General features: G+C 38.2%; 1 protein-coding gene and 1 non-coding gene across 3 annotated transcripts in view; both read left to right on the forward strand.

The window, feature by feature from the left end:
- The first annotated feature begins 5,252 nt into the window (after positions 1–5,252).
- On the forward strand, positions 5,253–5,359 carry LOC147372775 (U6 spliceosomal RNA). Its single transcript, XR_015165015.1, has one exon. It is a non-coding gene; the product is annotated as a U6 spliceosomal RNA (small nuclear RNA).
- Positions 5,360–12,574: 7,215 nt separating this feature from the next.
- Positions 12,575–26,946, forward strand: part of LOC147372776 (pregnancy zone protein-like) — a 59,576-nt gene continuing 45,204 nt past the window's right edge. The window contains exons 1-8 of one of the 2 annotated variants that reach the window (XM_086402034.1): positions 12,575–12,717; positions 15,559–15,582; positions 17,771–17,951; positions 19,097–19,247; positions 19,395–19,447; positions 20,559–20,579; positions 21,033–21,201; positions 25,957–26,041. In XM_086402034.1, coding sequence (XP_086258160.1) covers positions 12,632–12,717; positions 15,559–15,582; positions 17,771–17,951; positions 19,097–19,247; positions 19,395–19,447; positions 20,559–20,579; positions 21,033–21,201; positions 25,957–26,041 — 770 coding nt within the window. In that variant the 5' untranslated portion in view covers positions 12,575–12,631. Of the gene's footprint in view, positions 12,718–15,409; positions 15,583–17,770; positions 17,952–19,096; positions 19,248–19,394; positions 19,448–20,558; positions 20,580–21,032; positions 21,202–25,956; positions 26,042–26,946 lie in introns of both variants that reach the window. The other variant, XM_086402033.1, reaches the window with a different exon arrangement.

The following is a 26,946-nucleotide window of genomic DNA, read 5'->3' on the forward strand; positions in this document are numbered from 1 at the left end:
ACTCCAGCACTGCCTAATTCCCACAATAACCTTATAAATCATTGCTGTTATAATTATTCCCATTCATAGACAAAGAAAGAGAAGCATCGGGAATTTCAGTGACTCATCAGAGGCTATTTGTCTCTAAGTCATAGAAGCAGAATCCAAACATGGGCTTTGAGTTTCCACCCAGGAAAAGGAAAGAAAATTCTACATACAAACCCCATTCTTAATATAATGATATTTAAAGTACCGGGTGAGTAAATGTAGTTTCTTTTTTACAACAACAAAATTTTAAAAAAAAAAATTTTTTTTTTTTTTTTGAGGGAAAGCTTTCATTTTTAAAATATTTGGCTGCCCTGAGTCTTAGTTGCTGCATGTAGAATCTAGTTCCCCAACCAGGGATCGAACCTGTGCCCCCTGCTTTTGTCTCTCAGAGTCTTAAGCCACTGGATGCAAAGGGGCTGCACTGGCTGCACCCATTTCCCAGCAGGATCCGTTGGTTCCCAGACTCACTCTGCCTAAAAGAAAGTCCACTTCTCAAGGCAAAAAGAGTCTGGAAAATTTTATGACTTGCCAAAACCAAAACAAGTTGACAGAAACCTTATTATTTGAGGTAATGGTAATTCCAAAGAGAACACTGTGAGCTTGCTCCCCCTCAGCCCTACCCCAGGTGCATAATCCTGTGAGCATTCACACAAAGAAGGGTTTGAAGGGAGAAGACAGAGGCACCTTGCTTACCATCTGCTGCAGGACGTGACTGCCTGTGGGGTTGTGGGTAGAGTTCTCATCAAGAACATGTTCTGAGGAAGGAACAAGTTCTCATTCATGACACTAGTCATGATAGATTCCTGGCACATTTTCCCTTTGCCCTAAGCCTTTATCTAACAGGAAATAATTGCATAACACTGAATATTGTGCAAAGCAATGTCACTATCATCAAAGTGATTATCATCAAAGATTGTGAAAGGGTTAGGGTTCTTTCCAGAAATTTTCTACTTTCTTAATATTAAAAATTATGTTGCAGGGAGGGAAGGGTGGGAGGAAGAGATTGTTAGGGAGGTTGGGATGAACATGTACACACTGCTATATTTTAAATGGATAATTAAGGACCTACTGTTTAGCACATGAAACGCTGCTCAATATTATGTGGCAGCCTGGATGGGAGGGGAGTTTGGGGGAGAATAGTTACATGTCTACATATGGCTGAGCCCCTTCACTCTTTACCTAAAACTTATCACAACATTGTTAATTGGCTATACCCCAATAAAAAATAAAAAGTTTAAAAAATTAATTTAACAATGAATTATAACTACTTCCCAAGGAACCATATCTTAAAGAAAGTGAAGCCTGAAAGAGGATAAGGATATAGAACTATACTGAAGTTATACTCCAAATTTGACTTTGGAATTTGGGATGTATTTTCACAAGACTGGAAATAATTTATTTTTTATCTTTCTTATTTTTACTTTTCACCAGCATGTGCTACCTATTTACTTTTTAAGAGTATATATTGCCTATATAATTTTCAATCACTTTTTCATCATAGACAAAATTATCTGGATATAAAGTGTTTTATGTATTAAAGTATGAGTATTAACTTCAAATATATAAATTCCAAACATGAGAACTAGATAGACAATTCTAAGGATAGATACAACAAATTTTAGCTGCTAATTGACAATCTAGAGAATTCTCATATGGGTGAGTCAACTTAATGAACTTAAAGTATATGTATATATATATATACTTTATATATATATGGGCTTCCCTGGTGGCTCAGATGGTAAAGAATCTGACTGCAATGCGGGAGACCTGAGTTCGATCTCTGGGTTGGGAAGATTCCCCTGGAGAAAGGCATGGCAACCCACTCCAGCATTCTTGCCTGGAGAAGTCCATTGACAGAGGTGCCTGACAAGCCACAGCCCTGGAGTCACAAAGCATTGGACATAACTGAGCAACTAAGCATAGCACATACATAAGTATATGTATCAGAGGGATATGTATTCAGATGTTTATGTTTGTCTCCTCCTAATCAGATAAATCAGATTACATTTGTTTGAAAATATAAACTCAATTCACCTTAGTAAAAAGGAGTGTTAATGCAAGTTGCTTCTCCCACTCACCAAATTTCAACATGCATAACAATTAATTTGTGTTTTTGAAATTCCTCATGTTACACTTCCTTTTGTTGATATTAGATTTAGGCTTCCAAGTTGTATCATGTTAATAAAGTCTTAGAAAACATTTGACTTCCAGGTATGCCCATTTCTGGTAAATTTATGTTCTACATTTTGATTAACAAAGATGTTCTAAGTGTAAGTATGTAACTATTTGAATGTTCTTCAAATATTGAGTGATTGTTTTAGGGTCACACCTTGAAGTGAGTGTTATGACAAGGGACAAAGAAACTCCATGGAATCAGTAAAGGAGGAGAAGCATGGAGAGAAGTAGATTTTTGTTGTTGCTTTTCATAAAGGATAAGGTAAGTGATCACCACTATGACATTGTTTTCCATTTGTGATGTAGAGACATTAATTAAAGGCATAAAGACACAGTCTTGGTCAAATGACAGGGACAATTTTCTTTAGACTTGGCCAAAACCTTTGCAGTAAAGAAACACACAATAGCAGGTTGTCCTTGTAGAAAGGGGTGGGTAAAAATACAGCAAGAGAAAGAAAAGATCATGAATATCATTTTTTTTTTTTTTTTTTTTTTGCTTTAGTGAATGATTAGAGGAAATGTATAGTTAGTCACGGAGAAGTCAATGGCACCCCACTCCAGTACTTTTGCCTGGAAAATCCCATGGACGGAGGAGCCTGGTAGCTGCAGTCCATGGGGTCACGAAGAGTCTGACACGACTGAGCGACTTCCCTTTCACTTTTCACTTTCAGGCGTTGGAGAAGGAAATGGCAACCCACTCCATTGTTCTTGCCCGGAGAATCCCAGGGACGCGGGAGCCTGGTGGGCTGCTGTCTATGGGGTCGCACAGGGTCAGACACGACTGAAGCGACTTAGCAGCAGCAGCAGCATAGTTAGTTATCTCCCACTTTTTGAAACCCCATCGACTGTACCCCGTCAGGTTCCTCTGTTCGTCTAGTTATCCAGGCAAGAATACTGGAATGGATTGCCATTTCCTCCTCCAGGGGATCTTCCTGACCCAAGGATTGAACCCAAGTCTCTTACATCTCCTGCATTGGCAGGTGGATTCTTTACCACTGCACTACCTGGGAAGCCCGTTAATTCATACATTAAATTCCAAATTTTAATGGCACTATCATGTTTGCCTAGTAAATATCCAGAATGTAATCAAGAGCTCTAACACTGTTGTATCCATATTAAAGAAGAGGCATCAATGGGAAGCTGAGGAAAGAAGCTGGACTAAGAGTGGGAAAATTTGAAATGAAATTTGTTGTATCAATTTGGAGGCAAAGCATTGTAATGAAAATACTGACTTTGATAGCCTTTATAGAACTAATTACTTTAATTAATTGCTTCTCTGTTATTGAGGTTTCCTTTGTTGGGGCTGCAAAGTCTGATACATAGGCCAGCATCTTTCTGTTACATTAATTCCTCAGATTCAGTCTTTTGATGTATTGCAATTTTCTTAAACTCCAAAATCCTTCAGTTATCAAAATGATTGCTAAGTAGCTAAGTATTGCTTTGATGCTTTCAATTTTAATGCTCTGGCTTAAATTTTGTAAGCAGTATGCTCTATTCATCCCTTCATTCTACAAGAAAGCTCTTTAGCTAAAGCTTATGCAAAGCTTTTCAATCTACAAAACAGAATCTGTTTTCTTGACTGTCTCTCTCAACTATAGTGAGATCCAGACCAAAATATTTGAAGAGAAATGTTACTGGACAGGATTTCTTCAAATGCATTAGCTTTGAATTAAATATTTCATTCTAGTGTGTAGAGATAAGAATATTGCAGGTTCACAAAAGGTACCCATATAACTGACTTTCTATGGACAGATATCAGATTATTTTACAGTGTATGTAAATGTCTTTTAATTTTTAAAAGAATAACATAGTTCTCAGTTTATGATGATGTAAGTACAGTCATAAATGCTGACAAGGGAATGAGGACAGAAATTTGTCAAATGGAATAAGATAAAGAAAAGGAAACATTCCCATACAGAGAAGGAAAGTTTTAAGAAAGAAAAAAAAAAAAAGAATTTAAACGATGATATAAGAAAGTGACAAAATGAGAGAAATAAACAAGATTGGCTTTTCCAGGAAAAGATATGACAAATGATAAATTAAAATTTTGAGTGATGTCAACACCTAGTTAGTAGGAGGGATTTTTTTAACAGCTTTATCAAGATATAGTTTACACACTAGAAAATTCATCCATTTAGAGTATAAGTCAGTGACTTTTAGTATATCCAGAGTTTTGTAACCATCACCGCAGGAATATTTTCATTATCCCCTCCAAAAATCTGTACCCATTTGCTGTCACCCCAAAGCCCCCTTCTCCCCAGGGAGGGATTTTTTGATAAGACAGCTATCTCATATTTATTTGCTCCCTAGGTTCTCCAGACCAGACCAGCTTTCATTACATTCTTTGCTAAAAGAGCAACTCTCAACCAGAAGGAAAGATCAATAGCAATCAGGCCCAGAGAAAACATGGTCCTTGTGCAGACAGGTATCCATCTACAAGCTTGGGAAGAAACTGAGTGTATCTAAGTTTCATTATGCTCAGCTACTATCATTTATAGGATATCTAAATTGATGGTACTCAACACATGCTTGTGGCTTCCCTGATGGCTCAGTTGGTAAAGAATTCACCTGCAATGCAGGAGACCTGGATCTGATCCCTGGGTTGGGAAGAACTTTTGGTGAAAGAAATGGGAAGCTACTCCAGTATTCTTGCCTGGAGAATCCACAGTCCATGAGGTCGCAAGAGTCAGATATAACTCAATGACTAAACCACCACCACCAATACATGCTTAGCAAATCAGTCATATTAAAATCCATTAGAAAGGTTGCTTAAAATATAAAATAAAAATATAGATTAAAGTGCTCACTTCAGCAGCATGTACACTAAAATCTGGGTGTGTCCCTCTAAAGCCCAGATTTGGGTCTTCCCTGGTGGCTCAGACAGTAAAGAATCTGCCTGCAATGTGAGAGATCCAGGTTCGATCCCTGGATTGGAAAGATCCTCTGGAGAAAGGAATGGGCATCCCACTCCAGTATCTTGCCTGGAGAATCACATGGACAGAGGAGCCTGACAGGCTACTGTCCATGGGGTCGCAAAGAGTTAGACATGACTGAACAACTCTGACTCACTCATACTAAAATTAGAACAATACAGAGAAGATTAGCATGACCCCTAGATAAGGAGAACACACAAATTCATGAAACATTTCATTTTTTCACAGATATATGCTTCTTTTCTGTACATTAAATATATGGCATTCTTCATGTCAATCATACTAAAAAAAAAGGAACTTGAAAATATAGATTATGCATCATAAAGGAAAAATATTTAGTTTCAGTAAGTATGGAGTGGGAGACCTTGGAAACTGTATTTTTAAAGAGCTCCTTAGGTGATTCTAATAATAATCAAGTTTTCAAATCACTGACAGTTTGTATAAATGTATAAGCTAACAGCTGAACTGTAAGTAAAACAGCAATAAAGTATATCAATGTGGTGGATTCATGTTGATATATGGCAAAACCAATACAATATTGTAAAGTTACCTGTGGCGGATTCATTTCGATGTTTGGCAAAACTAATACAATATTGTAAAGTTTAAAAATAAAATAAAATTTAAAAAAAATAAAAGAAAACAAAAAGAAAAAAAAAAAAAGTATATCAAGTAAGAGAACCCTAGTGAGTAGAGAATTGCCCAGTGATAGAATGATCAGCATGACACGGAATTAAGCTGAGAAATCTCTCCTCATTTCCATGGTCAAGAAGCAGTTCTTAGGCATAGGTTACTACAGAAATGTCTCAAAAGAAGACATTTCTGACGAGATGAACGGCACATGAGAAAGCACAGAGGTGGAATTAATTCAAAATCACGCCTTAAGGTGAGAGTTGCATAGACTTATTTGCAGCAGGGAGGGAAATAAGTTCAAGTGAATAGAAGAGTTACAGGAAAGTCTAAGCTATGGAACTGAAGAGCTGTTTTCTGTAGATAGGGAATTATGCCATGACAAAAACAGCCTGAAGATCAGCCTTCAGTTCAGTTCAGTTCAGTAGCTCAATTGTGTCCGACTCTCTGCAACCCCATGAATCGCAGCACGCCAGGCCTCCCTGTCCATCACTCCCGGAGTTCACTCAAACTCATGTCCATCGAGTTGGTGGTGCCACCCAGCCATCTCACCCTCTGTCGTCCCCTTCTCCTCCTGCACCCCCAGCACCAGAGTCTTTTCCAATAAGTCAATTCTTCACATGAGGTGGCCAAAGTACTGGAGTTTCAGCTTCAGCATTGTTCCTTCCAAAGAACACCCAGGGCTGATTTCCTTTAGAATGGACTGGTTGGATCTCCTTGCAGTCCAAGGGACACTCAAGAAGATCAGCCTTAGCAACTGACATTATTAACTAATAATTTCTTTCCTGATAGGAAAGATTTCAAGAAATAAGACTAGGGACAAAATTGGAAGATTTCTGGAATTCTCACTAAGAAGAGCTAAAGAAGGCAGAGGTTTAAAAGCCTGCTACTACTTCCAACAGCCCAGAAACATGAAAACTTAATTAAAACGAGGTGGGTTTTTTCTTTTCTCTCATCCCATATGTTTTCTAATAGAGGACTTACGATGCTGGGAAGTGGTTTTTAGTAGCAAAAAAGACGAATGAGTGTCACACAATTGAGGGTATTCAGTTTTCAAAAAAGTTGATCATTAGTGTCTAAGATATAATGCTTAAAATAGTCATAGTTTTCCCAGGGTCCTGTTGCTTTTGTTTGTTTTATTATTTTTAATTTATTTATTTTAATTGGAGGTTAATTACTTTACAATATTGTATTGGTTTTGGCATACATTGACATGAATCCACCACGGATATACACGTGTTCCCCATCCTGAACCCCCCCTCCCACCTCCCTCCCCATACCATCCCTCTGGGTCATCCCAGTGCACCAGCCCCAAGCATCCTGTATCCTGCATCGAACCTGGACTGGCAATTCATTTCATATATGATATTATACATGTTTTAATGCCATTCTCCCAAATCATCCCACCCTTTCCCTCTCCTACAGAGTCCAAAAGACTGTTCTATACATCTGTGTCTCTTTTGCTGTCTCGCATACAGGGTTATCATTACCATCTTTCTAAATTCCATATATATGCGTTAGTATACTGTACTGGTGTTTTTCTTTCTGGCTTACTTCACTCTGTATAATAGGCTCCAGTTTCATCCACCTCATTAGAACTGATTCAAATGTATTCCTTTTAATGCCTGAGTAATACTCCAAAATCCCTGCAGATGGTGACTGCAGCCATGAAATTAAAAGATGCTTACTCCTTGGAAGAAAAGTTATGACCAACCTAGATAGCATATTCAAAAGCAGAGACATTACTTTGCCAACAAAGGTCCGTCTAGTCAAAGTTAATGGTTTTTCCAGTGGTCATGTATGGATGTGAGAGTTGGACTGTGAAGAAAGCTGAGCACCAAAGAATTGATGCTTTTGAACTGTGGTGTTGGAGAAGATTCTTGAGAGTCCCTTGGACTGCAAGGAGATCCAACCAGTCCATTCTGAAGGACATCAGCCCTGGGATTTCTTTGGAAGGAATGATGCTAAAGCTGAAGCTCCAGTACTTTGGCCACCTCATGCAAAGAGTTGACTCATTGGAAAAGACTCTGATGCTGGGAGGGGTTGGGGTAGGAGGAGAAGGGGATGACAGAGGATGAGATGGCTGGATGGCATCACTGACTCGATGGATGTGGGTCTGAGTGAACTCTGGGAGTTGGTGATGGACAGGGAGGCCTGGCATGCTGCGATTCATGGGGTCGCAAAGAGACAGACACAACTGAGCGACTGAACTGAACTGAACTGAATACTCCATTGTGTATATGTGCCACAGCTGTCTTATCCATTCATCTGCTGATGGACATCTAGGTTGCTTCCATGTCCTGGCTATTATAAACAGTGCTGCAATGAACATTGGGGTGCACGTGTCTCTTTCAGTTCTGGTTTCCTCGGTGTGTATGCCCAGTAGTGGGATTGCTGGGTCATAAGGCAGTTCTTTTTCCAATTTTTTAAGGAATCTTCACGCTGTTTTCCATAGTGGTTGTACTAGTTTGCATTCCCACCAACAGTGTAAGAGGGTTCCCTTTTCTCTGCACCCTCTCCAGTATTTATTGCTTGTAGACTTTTGGATAACAGCCATTCTGACTGACGTGAAATGGTACCTCATTGTGGTTTTGATTTGTATTTCTCTGATAATGAGTCATGTTGAGCATCTTTTCGTGTGTTTGTTAGCCATCTGTATGTCTTCTTTGGAGAAATGTCTGTTTAGTTCTTTGGCCCACTTTTTGATTGAGTAGTTTATTTTTCTGGAATTGAGCTGCAAGAGTTGCTTGTATATTTTTGAGATTAATTCTTTGTCAGTTGCTTCATTTGCTATTATTTTCTCCCATTCTGAAGGTTGTCTTTTCACCTTGCTTATAGTTTCTTTGTTGTGCAGAAGCTTTGACGTTTAATTAGGTCCCATTTGTTTATTTTTGCTTTTATTTCCAACATTCTGGTAGGTGGGTCATAGAGGATCCTCCTGTGATTTATGTCAGAGAGTGTTTTGCCTATGTTCTCCTCTAGGAGTTTTATAATTTCTGGTCTTACGTTTAGATCTTTAATCCATTTTGAGTTTATTTTTGTGTATGGTGTTAGAAAGTGTTCTAGTTTCATTCTTTTACAAGTGGTTGACCAGTTTTCCCAGCACCACTTGTTAAAGATATTGTCTATTCTCCATTGTATATTTTTGCCTCTTTTGTCAAAGATAAGGTGTCCATGCTGCTAAGTCACTTCAGTCGCATCCGACTCTGTGCGAACCCGTAGATGGCAGCCCACCAGGCTCCGTTGTCCCTGTGATTCTCCAGGCAAGAATAGTGGAGTGGGTTGCCATTTCCTTCTCCAATGCATGAAAGTGAAAAGTGAAAGTGAAGTCGCTCAGTCGTGTCCGACTCTGTGCAACCCCATGGACGGCAGCCCACCAGGCTCCGTCGTCCATGGGATTTTCCAGGCAAGAATAGTGGAGTGGGTTGCCATTTCCTTCTCCAATGCATGAAAGTGAAAAGTGAAAGTGAAGTCGCTCAGTCGTGTCCAACTCTTAGCGACCCCATGGACTGCAGCCCACCAGGCTCCTCCATCCATGGGATTTTCCAGGCAAGAGTACTGGAGTGGGGTGCCATTGCCTTCTCCGAAGGTGTCCATAGGTTCGTGGATTTACCTCTGGGCTTCCTGTTGCTTTTAAAAACAAAGTATAAGAATGCAATAAGTCAGAAAGAGAAAAACAAATATCATATATTAATGTATATACATGGAATCTATAAAAATGATATCGATGAATCTCTCTACAGGGAAGGAATGGAGATGCAGACATAGAGAAGGGACTTGTGGATACAGTTGGGGAAGGAGCAAGTGGGATGAATGGAGAAGGTAGCCTTGACATATGTACATTACCATGTGTAAAATGGATAGCTGGTGAGAAGTTGCTGTATAACAGGGAGCCCAGCTTGGCCCACTGTGATGATCTAGAGGGGATGGGATGGGGACAAGGGAAGGAGGCTCAAGAAGGAGAGAAAATATGTGCAATTATGGCTGACTCTCATTGTTGTACAGAAACCAACACAATTTCGTAAAGCAATTTTCCTCCAATTAAAAATACAGTTTTAAAAAATATTGCTCTGAATGTCCCATTTCTGTTAATGTGAATTTTCATTTCATTCTGCTTATGCCTGTGATTCTAACAGCACCTCCCCCAGTGTACACTAAGTGACAAGGACACCTCCACTCTCACCCACTCACAGTTGCTCAATGTTCTGTAAACATATTTTTCATGGGAAGCAGCAGTTTAGAAATATGTCCAAAGGTTATAATGTCTTTCATAGGTTTTTTTAAAATAACTTTGAGATTTTAAAAAATCTGTTTTCCGTACAATTAGCATGAGAATTATCAGCAATTACAAAGTTAACTCTTTTCACATCTATGTGTTCACCTCTCTTCCTAGTTTATGTCAAAATTTAATGCTATTATTATAGTCAAAAGTTAGCTTTTGTTCCTTTTCACCTAACAGTAAGTAATTAAAGATTTTATGTTGTGATAAGGTATTCCTATTTTGGTGGATGTGTAAGATAGATTCTACCAAGGCAATATATAGCATGTGTCTTCAGTTATCAAACATTGCAGTTCATCTGAAGTTTTATGAATATTAATTTTTGCTTTAGTGAATGACTAGAGGAAATGCCAGGTCAGTCAGATCCAACTCTTTGCGACGCCATGGACCATAGAGCCTGCCAGGTTCCTTTGTCCATGGGATTCTCCAGGCAAGAATACTGGAGTGGATTGCCATGCCCTTCTCCAGGAGATCTTCCCGACCCAGGGATCGATCCCATTTCCTTGAGAGGCAGGTTCTTTACCACTAGCTCCACCTGGGAAGCCCTTAGTGAGTGATTGGGTGAAGTAAAGTGAAGTGAAGTCGCTCAGTCATGTCCGACTCTTTGCAACCCTGTGAACTGTAGCCTACCAGGCTCCTCAGTCCACAGAATTTTCCAGGCAAGAGTACTGGAATGGGTTGCCATTTCCTTCTCCAGGGGATCTTCCCAACCCAGGGATCAAACCCGGGTCTCCCGCACTGCTGGCAGACACTTTACCATCTGAGCCACCAGGGAAGCCAAGAGTGATTGGATAGTTGTGTGCAATTTTACTCTTTATGTGGGAATTTCTTGGATGAGTCAATTACACTTGGTGTTTGAAACTATGAATTTTAAATATCAGTTATGTAAAACAAATTGTTCTAGGCACAAAAGAAAAAAGAGTTTCTAAGATTTAAAAGAAAACCTGGAAAGACAGTTTTACTATTAATAATAATAACAAACATGTATATAGCTTTCACTCTATGCCAGACACTTTCTAAGTACTTTTAAGTATGTCAAACTAAATCTAATCCTTGGAGGGCTACTCTTAAGCAACTTTATAGATAAACTAAAGCCCTGAGAGGTTAAGTAATTTGTTCAAGAGGTAACAGTGAGGAACCTGGGATTCTTTCCAAGGTGTTTGACAATTGAGTCTATTCTCTTAAGTACTTTGTCATCCTGCTTTGAGGTCAGTCAGAATATTCTCATATTGTATTTTCAGAGTATTTCTTTCCAAATGCTTTTCCTGCTTATACAACAACACTTTAGCCAAGAAAGTTTACCAGCTTATTTTATTTATTTTTTCACTCAACAAATATTTACTGTCTATTAAACTGATGACTGGAATTTCATTACTCTACTTTCATTCATGTGAGTTACATGGCTACCTACTATTAAAAGTTGGAATACTATAACATTGATCTTTGGCTTTGACATTTGGCTAGACAGAATCTGCCATAAGGTTCGGTTTTGGCCTCAATGTATTTCAACATCATTTTGAAACCCCTGAAATTGTGCATGACCAATGAACTTATGATCTTTGTAGGTAATAAGTCTATAAAATCTCTACCATAATGTTGATAATTCAATCAAGACACATGATCTGTGGGTTTATTTTAATATTATGATATTTACTTATAATATGTGTTTTAGATATATCTTAGAGTGAAAAGCTTGTTTGTCTTTTACAAAAACAAATCCAAAATATTGATATTTGCACAAAGTCTCTTAAATCAAGGAATCATGAACCCATTGTAGCTCATAAGCCCTCATACATCCAACTGTCTTAAATATATTTCTGGTATTAAAAATGTATGCCATTTAAAATGGGTACTTTTGACTCATTTTGAAATTTTCTGTACTCATTTATTATAGTGGTGGGAGGTAAAAGTAATAAAAGTTTTCATTTTTAAACCTCACCTCTTTCTTCCTCAACTCTTGTTAGTGTTTATATTGCCCCTGAGAGTTGCATAAGAACAAAGGAGAGAGCATAGAAAGAAACACTGAATCCAGGAAACAAATACCCAGCAAAACTCTTCATCTTAGAATTCAGAAATGGGATTTTAACTTATCTTAGAATTTGAAAGTGGGATAATTGTCATACAAATGTACATTTATGAGTTTATTAGACTTAAAAGTGAAATAATATTTTTCCTATCAGTCATAAATCTAACTTGACTGCTTATCTTGACAATGAAGCCTAGCTTTGAAAATCAGGTTATTTGTAGGCACTTTCTAGAAATATAATTATGCAAGTCATAGTTTTGACAATAATAAAAAGCACTTTGAGGTTTTATATTGATAAAAGTATATTTAAATTAATAATATTTCAATTTTGCCAAAGTTATATCAGGTGATTCTAAGTAGAAGAATAGCAATTAGTAACCATTTATAAGTGCCTTTTTTGCAATGTTTCTAGACAATGAGAACGAGAATGACTAATAACTAATCCAAATCCTTTTGCAATTGACCTAGTTCCCAGTGGTGTGCTTTCAGTAGAATTAAGAAAGTCATACTTGATTCATCAGCTGATAGGTAATTAAGCTGCAGTATTCTTGCCTGGAGAACCCAATGGACAGAGGAGCCTGGCGGGCTGCAGTCCATGCAGTCGAAAAGAGCTGGACACAACTGAAGCAACTAAGCACAGCACAGCACAGGTAATTAAAATTCTTTTTCAATGATGATTACAATGTGACCTTTGGCTTTTAACTTAGATAATTAAATATTCAAATGATGATATTATAACAGAACTTCTTGTGTTTTTTTCCTATTTTAGAAAAATATTTATTTTATTTGGTTGCACTGGATCTTAGTTGCAGCATGTGGGATCTTAGTTCCCTGACCAGGGATGGAATCTGGGCCCCCTGTATTGGGAGCATGGAGTCTTAGCCACCAGGCCACCAAGGAAGACCTCTATCTCTCTTTATGTGAACAAGACTTCTTGGTGCTTGCATCTATAGAATAAGTAGAATAGGAATAGTATAGAATAGAAATATAGGAGAGTAGAACATAGGAGAATAGAAAACATAGCAAGAGGATAGGTGAGATGTGTGTCAATCTAGCAGTAAGTCATATTCATCCAAGGACACATGATCCGATTGGAGGACCCAGATGGATGGAATATACAATTAATTTCATTTTTTAGAAATGACTTTCAAACAAAATTTTTCTTGTGTTTAATATTATTGAAATTATAGTAGCTATATATAGTTTTGATAAAGAATATGTTGACCATACTTATAATGATAGCTTGATCTAGAAAAATCTATTACTACTCAGAACTGGATAGGTACAAGAACGTCTTTTATAGTTTTGATTATCTTTAGTTTCAGAAATGTATGATAGAGTGATCTTTAAAATATATTGAAGCAGTACTTCACCAGTGGTCCAGTGGTTAAGACTTCACATTCTAACGCAGGGGGTGCAGGTTCAATCCCAGGCCAGGGAGCTAAGATCCCACACGTCTTGAGGCCAGAAAAATGTATAAAACAGAAGTAATATTATAAAAAATTCAATAAAGACTTTAAAAATGATCCACATCAAAAAAAAATCTTTTAAAAAATAAAATATATTGAAGCATAAAATAACAAGGTAAAATTATGTGGGAAATAAGAATGGAAATACAAGATTTAACAGAAACAAGAATGATGCTAAAATTTCCAACTTTTAAAAGAATAGATCATGTTGTTTTAAATGGATAATGGTAGGCAATAAATGACTGCAGTATTTACATTTCACTGAATACATTTTCAAAATGGTATTTCACTTTATTTTTAAAATATCAGTATTTATATTTTTTGTTATCTTACTCATAATGAGAAGTTTTAGAAGCTAAGCATGTGTGAAAGGTTACATGCTTAATAAAATTCTTTTGGGAATATAAGGAGGAAAAAGATTGAAGACCACAAAAATATGTAATATAAGCATTAGCAGAGAATGTAGAGAACATACTGTTTATGCTCTATGATAAACATTTTAAATGTATCTACTATCATTTTCAATTAAAAATCACAACAATAAAGTTTTATAATACTTCAGATTTATTCTTCTACTCTAGAAATTTAAACTGTAATGGTGATTTTGCTTCATCAAAATGCAGATTTTTATACTTAGTCATTAGGCATTTGGCCAAAGTAAGGGATTGGTATATATCCAAAAAAGTACAATTATGCCTATGAAAAGTTACTTGGAGCCTTCTTAAAAATCATTTATTATCTATTGTAAATTACTTTATTCCATATTAAGCTGGCAGAGAATGAAGATATTTATTTATGGCAGTGTAGGAATGCAGGATGGAAATGGAAAGAGCATAGTTTCTAATGAGAAAAGAAACCAAATGAAGCTAAAGCATTTTATCTTCATTCAGCAAGCATTTGCCAGGTACCAAGGCCTCACACAATGTATTATTACAGTTTATTTAACCTAGCATTATATCACTAATAGTTTATTATCATCATTGGAATTATATTTTTTAAATTAATCTTTATTGGAGTGTAGTTGATTCATAATGTTGTCTTAGTTTCTGTTTACAGCAAAAGTGAATCAATTTTACATATACATATATCCACTCTTTTAGATTTTTTTTCCCCTCATGGATCATTACAGAGTACTGAGTAGAGTTCCCTGTGCTACACTGTGGGTTCTTATTAGTACCTATTTTATATACAGTAGTGTGTATGTCGATCCCAATTTCCCAGTTGATCCCTTCCCCCTCCCCCTGTGCTGTCCCCCTTGGTAACTTTGTTTTCTACATCTGTGATTCTATTTCTGTTTTGTAAATGAGTTCATTTGTACCATCTTTTTAAAGATTCTAAAGGTTATTTTCTTAGAAGATAAAATTAATTGATTGGCTTTATATTCTAGACGTTAAATGAACTAAGAAACTATAATAATGTATTACATGGGTTCATTTTATTTATAAATAAGTATAAAGATAGCTATAAAAAGTGAAAACTAAGCTTTCAAACAATGGAGAGATTATCTTTATATTTATTTTGTTTAAAATTCTGGGATAAATTTTCCTTTGTTTCGTTAATGAACTCTATCGGTTGACACTCAGGGAATGTGTGCTGTTCCCTGGACTTCCAGGAAAAGATCTGTGTTATGTATTTACATAAGTAGCTCTTAATTTCATCAAATCATATCATTTATTTTGATTTATTTTCTTAAAGATGTTTAAAGTTGCTGATTAATGACCACAACTAATGTAGTCTCAACATGCTGTTTTTCATGCCCTTTGAAAATCTGAGCAAGTGGATTGAAGTGATCTGCAATTGATTTTTTTATACTGGAAGTAGTTAATATGTTACAAAAATAAATGGTTGGCCGTTTACTTTCACTACCCATCAGGTAAAATAAAAACCAGGGATTCTGGAATAAGAACAGAGTTCAAGGAATCAAAGACTCAGACTCCCATTCTTTCCTGTTCCTCTCTACACCATGAGGGGACATCAACTGCCTAATCCAGTCTTGATTCTGCTTTTCTTGCTCCTTCCCAGAGATGCTTCAGCTACCTCCAAACCGTAAGCAACATTTCCAGAAAATTCTATTCCCCTCCTCTCTCCCATTCTGTTATCCATTTCTTGATGTCTGCCTTTTTATTTCCTAATTCTCTATGAAATTATCTGCTGTTGAAAAGCATTGAAAAATGATTACCACAGGTGGTAAAAGGTATACTCCAGGTCCAGAAAACTCAGAGACACAAGGTAATAATATTTGTGAAATATTTGTGAAGCAAATATTCCATCATCCAAGATGATGGAATTCTACAATATTCACCAAATAAAAATATATAATTCCTACCCAAAAAAGAGATAAATTCTTTATTGGCTAATGAAAAAGGCTGCAGTGTCTTGTCTTTGTCATTGCAAAGTGACATAGTATCTTTGTCTCCTCCAAGTCATGGGTTCCCAAGATGGATGAGACCTAAAGACAAGCCAGGATTTGTGTGTTAAGTCACTCAATCTTTCACCAAATCTTTAAAGGCTAGCATTAGACTTTGAGAACATACAGATCAACAAAATGTGGGCTGTGACCTCAGTACCTCATAGTATAAAAGAGAGAGAGAGAGAGATGGTGCACAGAGAATGAAATAAAATGCAAAAACAGAACCAGGATTCTGTGGGAATTGTTGTTGTTCAGTTGCTAAGTTGTATCCAACTCTGCGACCCCATGGACTGTAGCCCGCCAACGTCCTCTGTCCAAGGGGATTTCCAGGAAAGAATACTGGACTGGGTTGCCATTTCCTCCTCCAGGGGATCTTCCTGGATCAGGGAACAAACCCTCATCTCCTGAGTCACTAGGGAAGCCCTCTGTGGGAATACTGACAAATAATACCTAACTCCTCATGGGAACATATATAAAGGAAGGGGCATCACCAAAGTCTACATAAGGAAGTTGTTTTTGAGATGAGTCTTATGAAGCAAATAGAAGTTTTCCAGCTAGACCAGGACACTTCAGATAGACCGACAAGCATGAGCCACCAGAGCATCACAGAGTTCAGTATTTTGGGCTTTTCTAAATGATAGATAAACAGCAACAGAGGGATGATATTTTCTTCTGGGTGTACGTGGTAACACATCTGATGATTAGCCTAGTTTGTCTTCTATCTGCAGAGAGTGGAAGAAAGAAAAGAGCTAAGGTTGCATCCGAAACAGTATTGAAAATAGATTCAGTTCCTCTCCATGAATTTTTACCTCTTTAATGTTTCCTGAAACAAAGTGACCTCTGATACCATCATACGAAACCCAAGACCACATACAGACAGATTCTCTTACTGGTTGCAATAATAATTAATTAATTAATAATATCATTTGTTAATAAATTAAATGGAGAAGGAAATGGCAAAGTGTTTTGAGAGGACTGTTGACATATAACTGAGAATTAAAGTTGTATTAAAGTGTACAACACACAGATATATTGTGAAAGGATTTTCCCCATTGACCTAACTAATCTATTACATAGATTAATCTAATGATTTATCTAGCACATCTGTCTCTCAGCTATCTACTTTTGAGGGAGAGGTAAGAACATTTAATTTCTGATCTCTGAGCAAATTGCAGTTACATAATACAGTTATCAGCCATAGTCACCATGTTAGATATTATATCTTCAGCTCTTATTACCTCATAAATGACAGTGTATGCCCTTTTACCAACATATTCCTGTTTCCTTCTACCTCCCAGCCATTGGAAAGCACTTTTCTACTCTATGTTTCTAAGTTTGACTTTAAAAAAAAAAGATTCCTCATGTAAGTGATACCAGGCATAATTGTCTTTCTCTGGTTTATTTCACCTAGCACTGTGCCCTCAAGGGCCATCTATGTTGTCACAAAGGGCAGAATTTCCTCCTTTTTTTAAGGTCGAATACTATTCGTGTATGTGTTTGTATGTGTGATCACATTTTCTTGGTTCATTGAAAATTTCTAATTTAGAAAATTACCTCTATCCAAAATGTATAACAACTTATGGAGTGCTTATCCATAGCTTACAAATAGGTTTACTAATGTGGAAATAGTAAATTTCCACAATACTGGAGAAATGTATGGGTGTTTTAACTTGGTAGGGGGGTTCTGAGTTTCTGAGGTCTATACTCCTTGCCACTCCTGCTGAAATTTAACTTGGTTCTGTGACTGATGAAGATAGCAAAGATTATCTAGAAAACAACCACAATAACCCCTCCATGGCTGACCCAGACCCCTCTTCTCCACAGGCAGTACCTGGTGCTGGTCCCATCACAGCTGTATGCTGGTGTTCCTGAGAAGGTCTGTGTCCTGCTGAATCACCTGAATGAGACAGTGGCATTGACAGTAACTCTGGAATATGAGACGGAGGGCAGGAATCTCCTCACAGACCTGGAGGCGAAAAACTCCTTCTACTGCAGCTCCTTCACGGTCAGCATTCCTCCTCGGGGGAAGGAAAATCATTACAGAGAGAGCACATTAGTTGATGCCTTAGGTTCTGACCCCCAACAATTAAAAAATGTCAGCTTGGTGCTCTGTGATGACCTTGATGGGTGGGATAGGGGTGGGAGGGAGGTCCAAGAGAGAGGGGATATATGTATGTATATAGTTGATTAACTTTGTTGCCCAACAGAAACTAACACAACATCATCAAGCAATTATACTCCAATAAAAAATAAAATACAAAAAAGAAAAATGAGGAGTACAGAGTGAATTTCAAACAAGTCTAAAGATAAAATTTCTACTGAATATACTTTCATAATATTTACAAACAGAACTGGTACAATATACAAAAGATAACAATGGTTATAAGAAGGATTTTGTTTGTTCTTAAAGCAAACTTTGAAGGTAAATCATATTCATGCCTTTATAGATATAAACACAGATTCATAAAGTTTAGTGACTTATCTAAGTTCTCCCAGATGGTTGACGGTTAATGTACTGTCCTTGTAACCTTTTACTAACTTAAAGTATTAAAAAGTTAATCATACCAGCTTACTACCAATGATAATATACAGTGCTACTTTTGACTGTTAGAAAATAAATTTTAAAAATTATTTTAATACTACCATATTACTGTCAAAATGAGAACTTGTTATTTCCTTCATTGTCATGACTAGTTGAAGAATTACTTCATTTTTATTGCAATGACATTTCTCCTTTAATCAATTTAATAAATTGCTGCCTTCATGTTACACACTCATATTAATCTATAAAGCAGGGCACATTCCATTTGACCCTGAAAAAATGAAAGCGAAAGTATCTGTTTCTCAGTCATGTCCAGCTGACTCTTTGTGACCCTGTGGTCTGTAGCCCACCAGGCTCCTCTGTCCATGGAATCTCCAGGCAAGAATCTTAGAGTGGATAGCCATTCCCTTCTCCAGGAGATCTTCCTGACCCAGGGATCAAACCTGTGTCTCCTGCATTGCAGGTGGATTCTTTACCGTCTGAACCACCAAGGAAGCCTAACCCTTACTAATTCCCATGGGACTAACTAGAGAAATGAGAAAGTCACAAAAGCTGAGACCCTCAGAAGTGGATCTGGACAGATTCTTCAGCTCATTTCTGTTTTACAGATTCCGGATTCTTTTCCCTTCGCATTCATAACCGTGCAGGTGCAAGGACCAACCCAGAACTTCATAAAGAAGAAGCCAATATACATTACAAAAGCAGAAAGCCTAGTCTTTGTCCAGACAGACAAACCCATCTACAAGCCAGGACAAACAGGTATAAGGAACTAAACAAGCAAAGGCAATCTGAAGGGTTGGAGGTGTAGTTCTCTGTTACCTTTTGGAAATCCTGGCACATTGTTATTTGTGTTACCACCCTGAATTTCCATTGGCGGCTTTCATGAGAAAAATCTCTGTGTTTCAGTGCAATTCCGCATTTTCTCTGTGGATGTCAACTTTCACCCTTTGAATGAAACGGTAAGTCTCATAGCAATGGCTATTTTGTTGTTGTTCAGTCGCCAAGTTGTGTCTGACTCTTTGCAACCCCATGAACTGCCTCACACCTGCTTCCCTGTCCTGCACTAACTCCCAGAGTTTGCTCAAGTTCATGTCCTTTGAGTAAGTGATGCTATCTAACCATCTCCTACTCTGTCGCCCTCTTCTCCTTTGCCTTCCATCTTCCCCAGCAGTAAGACTGGCAGAAAAAAAAAAAAAAGCCAAAATGTAAAATCTGTTCTTTGGAGAACCTGAGACCAATATGAGATACTTAAACCTACCACAGAAAGTTCTCCAAAGCATATGGCTACTGGAGGATAAGGGAGATAAGTTCATCAACTACATTCTTAAAGTTAATTAAATATTTGGTTGAAATTATCTCCTTAAAGACTCAATTATTCTAAAATAATTCTCTCTTAAGAGAAATGGAGAATTTGTCACAGATGAAAGTCAGCTGCCAAATAAAACTCATTATTTGGACCTTTTTACACAAATCTAGGTTACATTACTTCATAAAAGGAAATCATGATTTCTTTTCTGTTTGTTCTTTTTTTTAAGAATTTTTTTTCCATCTCTTAAAAAAAAAAATTTATCCATGTTTGGTTATGCTAGGTCTTTGTTGCTGCTCAGACTTTTCTGTAGTTGTGGAGAGCGGGGGCTGCTCTCTAGCCGCAGTGCACAGGCGTCTCATTGCGGTGCTTCTCTTGTTGCAGAGCACAGGCTTTAAGGTGCATGCGCTTAGTAGTTATGGTTCCCAGGCTCTAGAGCACAGACTCAATAGTTGGTGCACACAGGTTTAGTTGCCTCACAGCATGTGGGATCTTCCCAAATAAGGGATTGCAACTGTCGCCTTCACTGGCAGGTGGATTCTTTACCACTGAGCCATCAGGGAAGCCCCCATCATTTCTTCAGAGACTACGTCCCAGACCGAACATATGAAGTGTTATGACTCAAACAGGGCCGCATTTCCTCATCCAGACAAGAACTGAATAGGCTCAACTTCCTTCTGGTCCAAATACTGTTTTAATGCTGGTGTCACAGTTTTGTCTTTCTATACGCTGTCTCACATTCACCCTATTTGTTTTCTTTTCAGTTCCTGGTGGTTTATATTGAGGTAGGTAATATCTTGTGTCTCTCTCTTGGGATGAGGCCTCACTGTGAGTTATATTAACTTTCCTCTTTCCACTTTCTCCTTCCCCACTGCCACTTCTTCAGAACTAAATAAATACTGTTTTCCCTGTCTCTCATAAATCCTGGGGAGAGTGGATAAGATGTCAATGAAATAACAAAATACCCTGAGATGATGCAACGTAGTGGCTCTTCCAATATTTCTGACTGAGATAGTATGCATAATCACAAAAAGAGGTACTATCACCTGTCATATCTCAGCTGGGCAAGTTGCCCTTTTCTAGTCTAGAATTCTTAGAAACCTTTGCCAATACCTCTGGTGCCAATTTACCAACCAGCTAATTAGCCTGCTTCCCATGTCATCCTCCCTGAAAAGCTGTTCTACTCAAAACTATATATTTCAATTGCTTCAATATACTTGTGATGCTTTTACATATAGAACCCCAAAAGGAACCGGATTTTCCAATGGCCCAGTTTCAAATTGCAAGGGGGACTCAGTCAGCTCTCTTTCCCACTCTCAGTGGAGCCCGCACTGGGTCCCTACAAGGTGGTACTGCTGAAGGAGCCTGGGAAAAGAATAGAGCACTCTTTTGAAGTGGATGAATACGGTAAGAATTCTACACACGTCAAACACATGTATGACATTAAAGAATACAAGATTGGATCATTTTTATATGTAGTGACAAGCAAAAATCTAGCATATAACAATCAAAAAGTAGCAAGAATTTTTATTTATCTAAATATTTGCCAAACACTTCATGCACTATCTCATTAAATCCTTACAATAGCCCTCTGAGGCAGATACTATACCATCTCTATTTTACAAATGAGTATATTGATACTAGAGAAGTGAAAAATTTACCAAAATAATGGAGCCAAGAGGCATAAGAGATTTTAATAGTTCCAACTGACCCTATTCAAACATAAATTATTAACCAATATATTGTGTTATCTACATGCATCTCTTGATCTATATCTTATAACAGGATGTATTTTCTGGGATTGCATCCTTGCTGTCTGTAACCTACATGTAATTTACGCTAATAATAGTTCTCAGACATTGAAACCATCTTATTAGTTATCAATTATGTAGAATTTCTAATGTAAGTTAAATACATCATGCTGTGGATAAGGAGTTGTTGTTGTTCTACTGCTAAGTCATGTCCAACTCTTTGTAACCCAATGGACTGCAGCATGCCAGGCTTCCCTGTCCTTCATTATCTCCTGGAGCTCACTCAGACTCAAGTCCATGGAGTCAGTCATGCCATCCAACTATCTCATCCTATGCCTGCTCTTATCCTCCTGTCCTCAATCTTTCCCAGCATCACAGCCTTTTCCAATGAGTCAGCTCTTCACATCAGGTAGACAAAGCATTGCAGTTTCAGCTTCAGCATCAGTCCTTCCAATGAATATTCAGGTTTGATTTCTTTTAGGACAGACTGATTTGATCTCCTTGCTGTCCAAGGGACTCTCAAGAGTCTTCTCTAATACCACAGTTTGAAAGCATCAGTGCTTCCATGCTCAGCCTTCTTTATGGTCCAACTCTCAAACCCATACATGACTACTGGAAATACCATAGCTTTGACTATACAGGCCTTTGTCAGCAAAGTGATGTCTCTGCTTTTTAATACACTATCTAGGTTTTTCATAGCTTTTCTTCTAAGGAGCAAGCAGCTTTTAATTTCATGGCTACAGTCACCATCTGAAGTGATTTTGAAGCCCAAAAATATAAAATCTGCCACTATTTCCACGTTTTCTCCATCTGTTTGCCATGAATAGGAGACTTATCACAAAAACAGGATTCTCCAGTCTCACCAGAACTGCCATGAGAATTATGGAACAGGGATTAACTATAGGAACGACTAACCTTATATACAACTGTGTGGGAGAGGCTGGAAAAGTCAGAGTCCCGCAGGAGGAGTTGGTGGATCTGAGGAAATCACTAACCAGGCCTCCTGAAGCAAGGTTGAGGATGTACAGATCAGAACTTACAAGGGCACATTCAGATTCCAGAGTGGACCACTGAGGGAAACTGGCAGAAGAATCAATGGGAGGATGTTAGCTCTCCCTCCTCCCACTTTGTATTTCTATAACCAGGTGTCTGGTAGTGGGCCCAGGGTCTCTGTGAGGCAGCAGGGTTAGAAGTTGGGAAGAAGAGCTAGAACAGACAGAGAAAAAAATAAGGACAAACTGAAAGTTTCTGGCCCATCTGTACCTGTGACCATGTCTAATCATCAGATCAGATCAGTGACTCATACGTGTCCAACTCTTTGCGACCCCATGAATCGCAGCATGCCAGGCCTCCCTGTCAATCACCAACTCCTGGAGTTCACTCAGACTCACGTCCATCGAGTCAGTGATGCCATCCAGCCATCTCATCCTCTGTCGTCCCCTTCTCCTCTTGCCCCCAGTCCCTCCCAGCATCAGAGTGTTTTGCAATGAGTCAACTCTTCGCATGAGGTGGCCAAAGTACTGCAGTTTCAGCTTTAGCATCATTCCTTCCAAAGAAATCCCAGGGCTGATCTCCTTCAGAATGGACTGGTTGGATCTCCTTGCAGTCCAAGGGACTCTCGAGAGTCTTCTCCAACACCACAGGTCAAAAGCATCAATTCTTTGGCGCTCAGCCTTCTTCACAGTCCAACTCTCACATCCATACATGACCACAGGAAAAATCATAGCCTTGACTAGATGAATCTTTGTTGGCAAAGTAATGTCTCTGCTTTTGAATATGCTATCTAGGTTGGTCATAACTTTCCTTCCAAGGAGTAAGCTTCTTTTAATTTCATGGCTGCAGTCACCATCTGCAGTGATTTTGGAGCCCAAAAAAATAAAGTCTGGCACTGTTTCCCCATCTATTTCCCATGAAGTGATGGGACCAGATGCCATGATCTTCGTTTTCTGTATGTTGAGCTTTAAGCCAACTTTTTCATTCTCCATTTTCACTTTCATCAAGAGGCTTTTTAGTTCCTCTTCACTTTCTGCCATAAGGGTGGTGTCATCTGCATATCTGAGGTTATTGATATTTCTCCCGGCAATCTTGATTCCAGCTTGTGTTTCTTCCAGTCCAGCCTTTCTCATGATGTACTCTGCATATAAGTTAAATAAACAGGGTGACAATATACAACCTTGATGAACTCCTTTTCCTATTTGGAATCAGTCTGTTGTTCCATGTCCAGTTCTAACTGTTGCTTCCTGATCTGCATACAAATTTCTCAAGAGGCAGATCAGGTGGTCTGGTATTCCCATGTCTTTCAGAATTTTCCACAGTTTATTGTGATCCACACAGTCAAAGGCTTTGGCATAGTCAATAAAGCAGAAATAGATGTTTTTCTGGAACTCTCTTGCTTTTTCCATGATCCAGTGGATGTTGGCAATTTGATCTCTGGTTCCTCTGCCTTTTCTAAAATCAGCTTGAACATCAGGAAGTTCACGGTTCACATATTGCTGAAGCCTGGCTTGGAGAATTTTGAGCATTACTTTACTAGCGTGTGAGATGAGTGCAATTGTGTGGTAGTTTGAACATTCTTTGGCATTGCCTTTCTTTGGGATTGGAATGAAAACTGACCTTTTCCAGTCCTGTGGCCACTGCTGAGTTTTCCAAATGTGCTGGCATATTGAGTGCAGCACTTTCACAGCATCATCTTTCAGGATTTGGAATAGCTCAACTGGAATTCCATCACCTCCACTAGCTTTTTTCGTAGTGATGCTTTCTAAGGCCCACTTGACTTCACATTCAAGGATGTCTGGCTCTAGGTCAGTGATCACACCATCATGATTATCTGGGTTGTGAAGATCTTTTTTGTACAGTTCTTCTGTGTATTCTTGCCATCTCATCTTAATATCTTCTGCTTCTGTTAGGTCCATACCATTTCTGTCCTTTATCGAGCCCATCTTTGCATGAAATGTTCCCTTGGTATCTCTGATTTTCTTGAAGAGATCCCTAGTCTTTCCCATTCTGTTGTTTTCCTCTATTTCTTTGCATTGATCGCTGAAGGCTTTCTTATCTCTTCTTGCTATTCTTTGGAACTCTGCATTCAGATGTTTATATCTTTCCTTTTCTCCTTTGCTTTTCACTTTTCTTTTCACAGCTGTTTTTAAGGCTTCCCCAGACAGCCATTTTGATTTTTTGCATTTCTTTTCCATGGTGATGGTCTTGATCCCTGTCTCCTGTACAATGTCACGAACCTCCATCCATAGTTCATCAGGCACTCTATCTATCAGATCTAGGCCCTTAAATCTATTTCTCACTTCCACTGTATAATCATAAGGGATTTGATTTAGGTCATACCTGAATGGTCTAGTGGTTTTCCCTACTTTCTTCAATTTAAGTCTGAATTTGGCAATTAGGAGTTCATGGTCTGAGCCACAGTCAGCTCCTGGTCTTGTTTTTGCTGACTGTATAGAGCTTCTCCATTTTGGCTGCAAAGAATATAATCAATCTGATTTCGGTGTTGACCATCTGGTGATGTCCTTCTGTAAGGTCTTCTCTTGTGTTGTTGGAAGAGGGTGTTTGTTATGACCAGTGCATTTTCTTGGCAAAACTCTATTAGTCTTTGCCCTGCTTCATTCCGTATTCCAAGCCCAAATTTGCCCGTTACTCCAAGTGTTTCTTGACTTCCTAATTTTGCATTCCAGTCCGCTATAATGAAAAGGACATCTTTTTGGGGTGTTAGTTCTAAAAGGTCTTGTAGGTCTTCATAGAACTGTTCAACTTCAGCTTCTTCCACGTTACTGGTTGGGGCATAGACTTGGATTACTGTGATATTGAATGGTTTGCCTTGGAAACGAACAGAGATCATTCTGTCGTTTTTGAGATTGCATCTAAGTACTGCATTTCAGACTCTTTTGTTGACCATGATGGCCACTCCATTTCTTCTGAGGGATTCCTGCCTGCAGTAGTAGATATAATGGTCATCTGAATTAAATTCACCCATTCCAGTCCATTTCAGTTCGCTGATTCCTAGAATGTCGACATTCACTCTTGCCATCTCTTGTTTGACACTTCCAATTTGCCTTGATTCAGGGACCTGACATTCCAGGTTCCTATGCAATATTGTCTAATCATGGTGACCTTCAGAGACTAATGGAGCTGTTTCCCTCTCACCTTTGAAATCTTGGACAAATTCTGAGGAGAGTCTAGGAACTATAATACCAGCCTAAGTTACCATGGTGCTAACTGCCCATGGGTATGAATGGCATCTCTTTTTTGCCAGTAGTGACCTGCTGCTCCTTATTGTAATTGAAATCACTTCATGTGACTCTTTGTTACAAGATTCTGTAATAGAATCATTACTAATACTCTTGCAAGACTTTCTGCCTGCTCTCACACTTGTTTTTTTTTTTTTTTCTTTTATTGATAACAGTTTTGCCCAAATTTGAGGTCCAAGTGAAAATGCCCAAGAAGATTAGTTTCCTAGAGGATGAATTTGAGGTTTCTGTCTGCAGCCTGTGAGTTACATTTTTTATCTTATTTCTATTTCCCTACCCTGTTTGTATTGCACATAACGATTACTGGCCTTCCAACTGTTTTAATTAAAGAAGGAACAAGTCTCTCCAACTGTCTGAGCTTAGACCAAGGAGCAGGGGTGATAGCATGCAATATGTTTACTACTGTTAGTAAAATTATTAACTGAGCATTTAAAATGTGCCAGGCAATGTTCAAAATGCCTTGCACTTATTTGTGTTTTTGTTCTTACACTAACCTTGTGAGACGAGGATAATAATTCTCATTTTACAAATGAGGAAACTATAACATATAAAGAATAAACTAACTTGTTCAAGTTCCTGCAGACAATAAATGGCAGATTGGAATTTAAATCCAACAGTCTGGCTCCAGACCCTGAACCTTTCTCCATAATTCTATATTGCCTCGGCAAGTAACAAAAAAATACATATAGCTCCATGAAGCATTTCTATATCCCAGACACTGGGCTAAAGTGAACCCAAACCATCTAATTCTGGAGCCCATAGCTTCCATGTTATTCTATGTCTTATTATCTCCTATTTTGTATTGTCCCCAATTTTTTAAACTCTGGGAAGCTAGAAAGAAGTTAAGCAGACCCTCTATCTTAAATGCTGGATATATTAATATAGAATTAAAAATGCATGTCATTTAACTTTTTTGCAAGGTAGAAATAGAGATACAGACATAGAGAACAAATGTAGGGACACCAAAAGGGGAAAGGGGTGTGGGATGAATTGGGAGATTGGGATTGACATGTACACACTACTGATACTATGCATAAAATAGGTAACTAGTGAGAACATGCTGGTTAGTGCAGGAAACTCTACTCACTGCTCTGTGGTAACCTAAATGGTAAGGAAATCCAAAAAAGAGGGGATATATGTTTCTG

Source organism: Bos grunniens, chromosome 5 (assembly GCF_055505025.1).
Source record: "Bos grunniens cultivar Pamir isolate PY7600 chromosome 5, Bosgru_T2T1.0, whole genome shotgun sequence".
Taxonomy (NCBI): domain Eukaryota; kingdom Metazoa; phylum Chordata; class Mammalia; order Artiodactyla; family Bovidae; genus Bos; species Bos grunniens.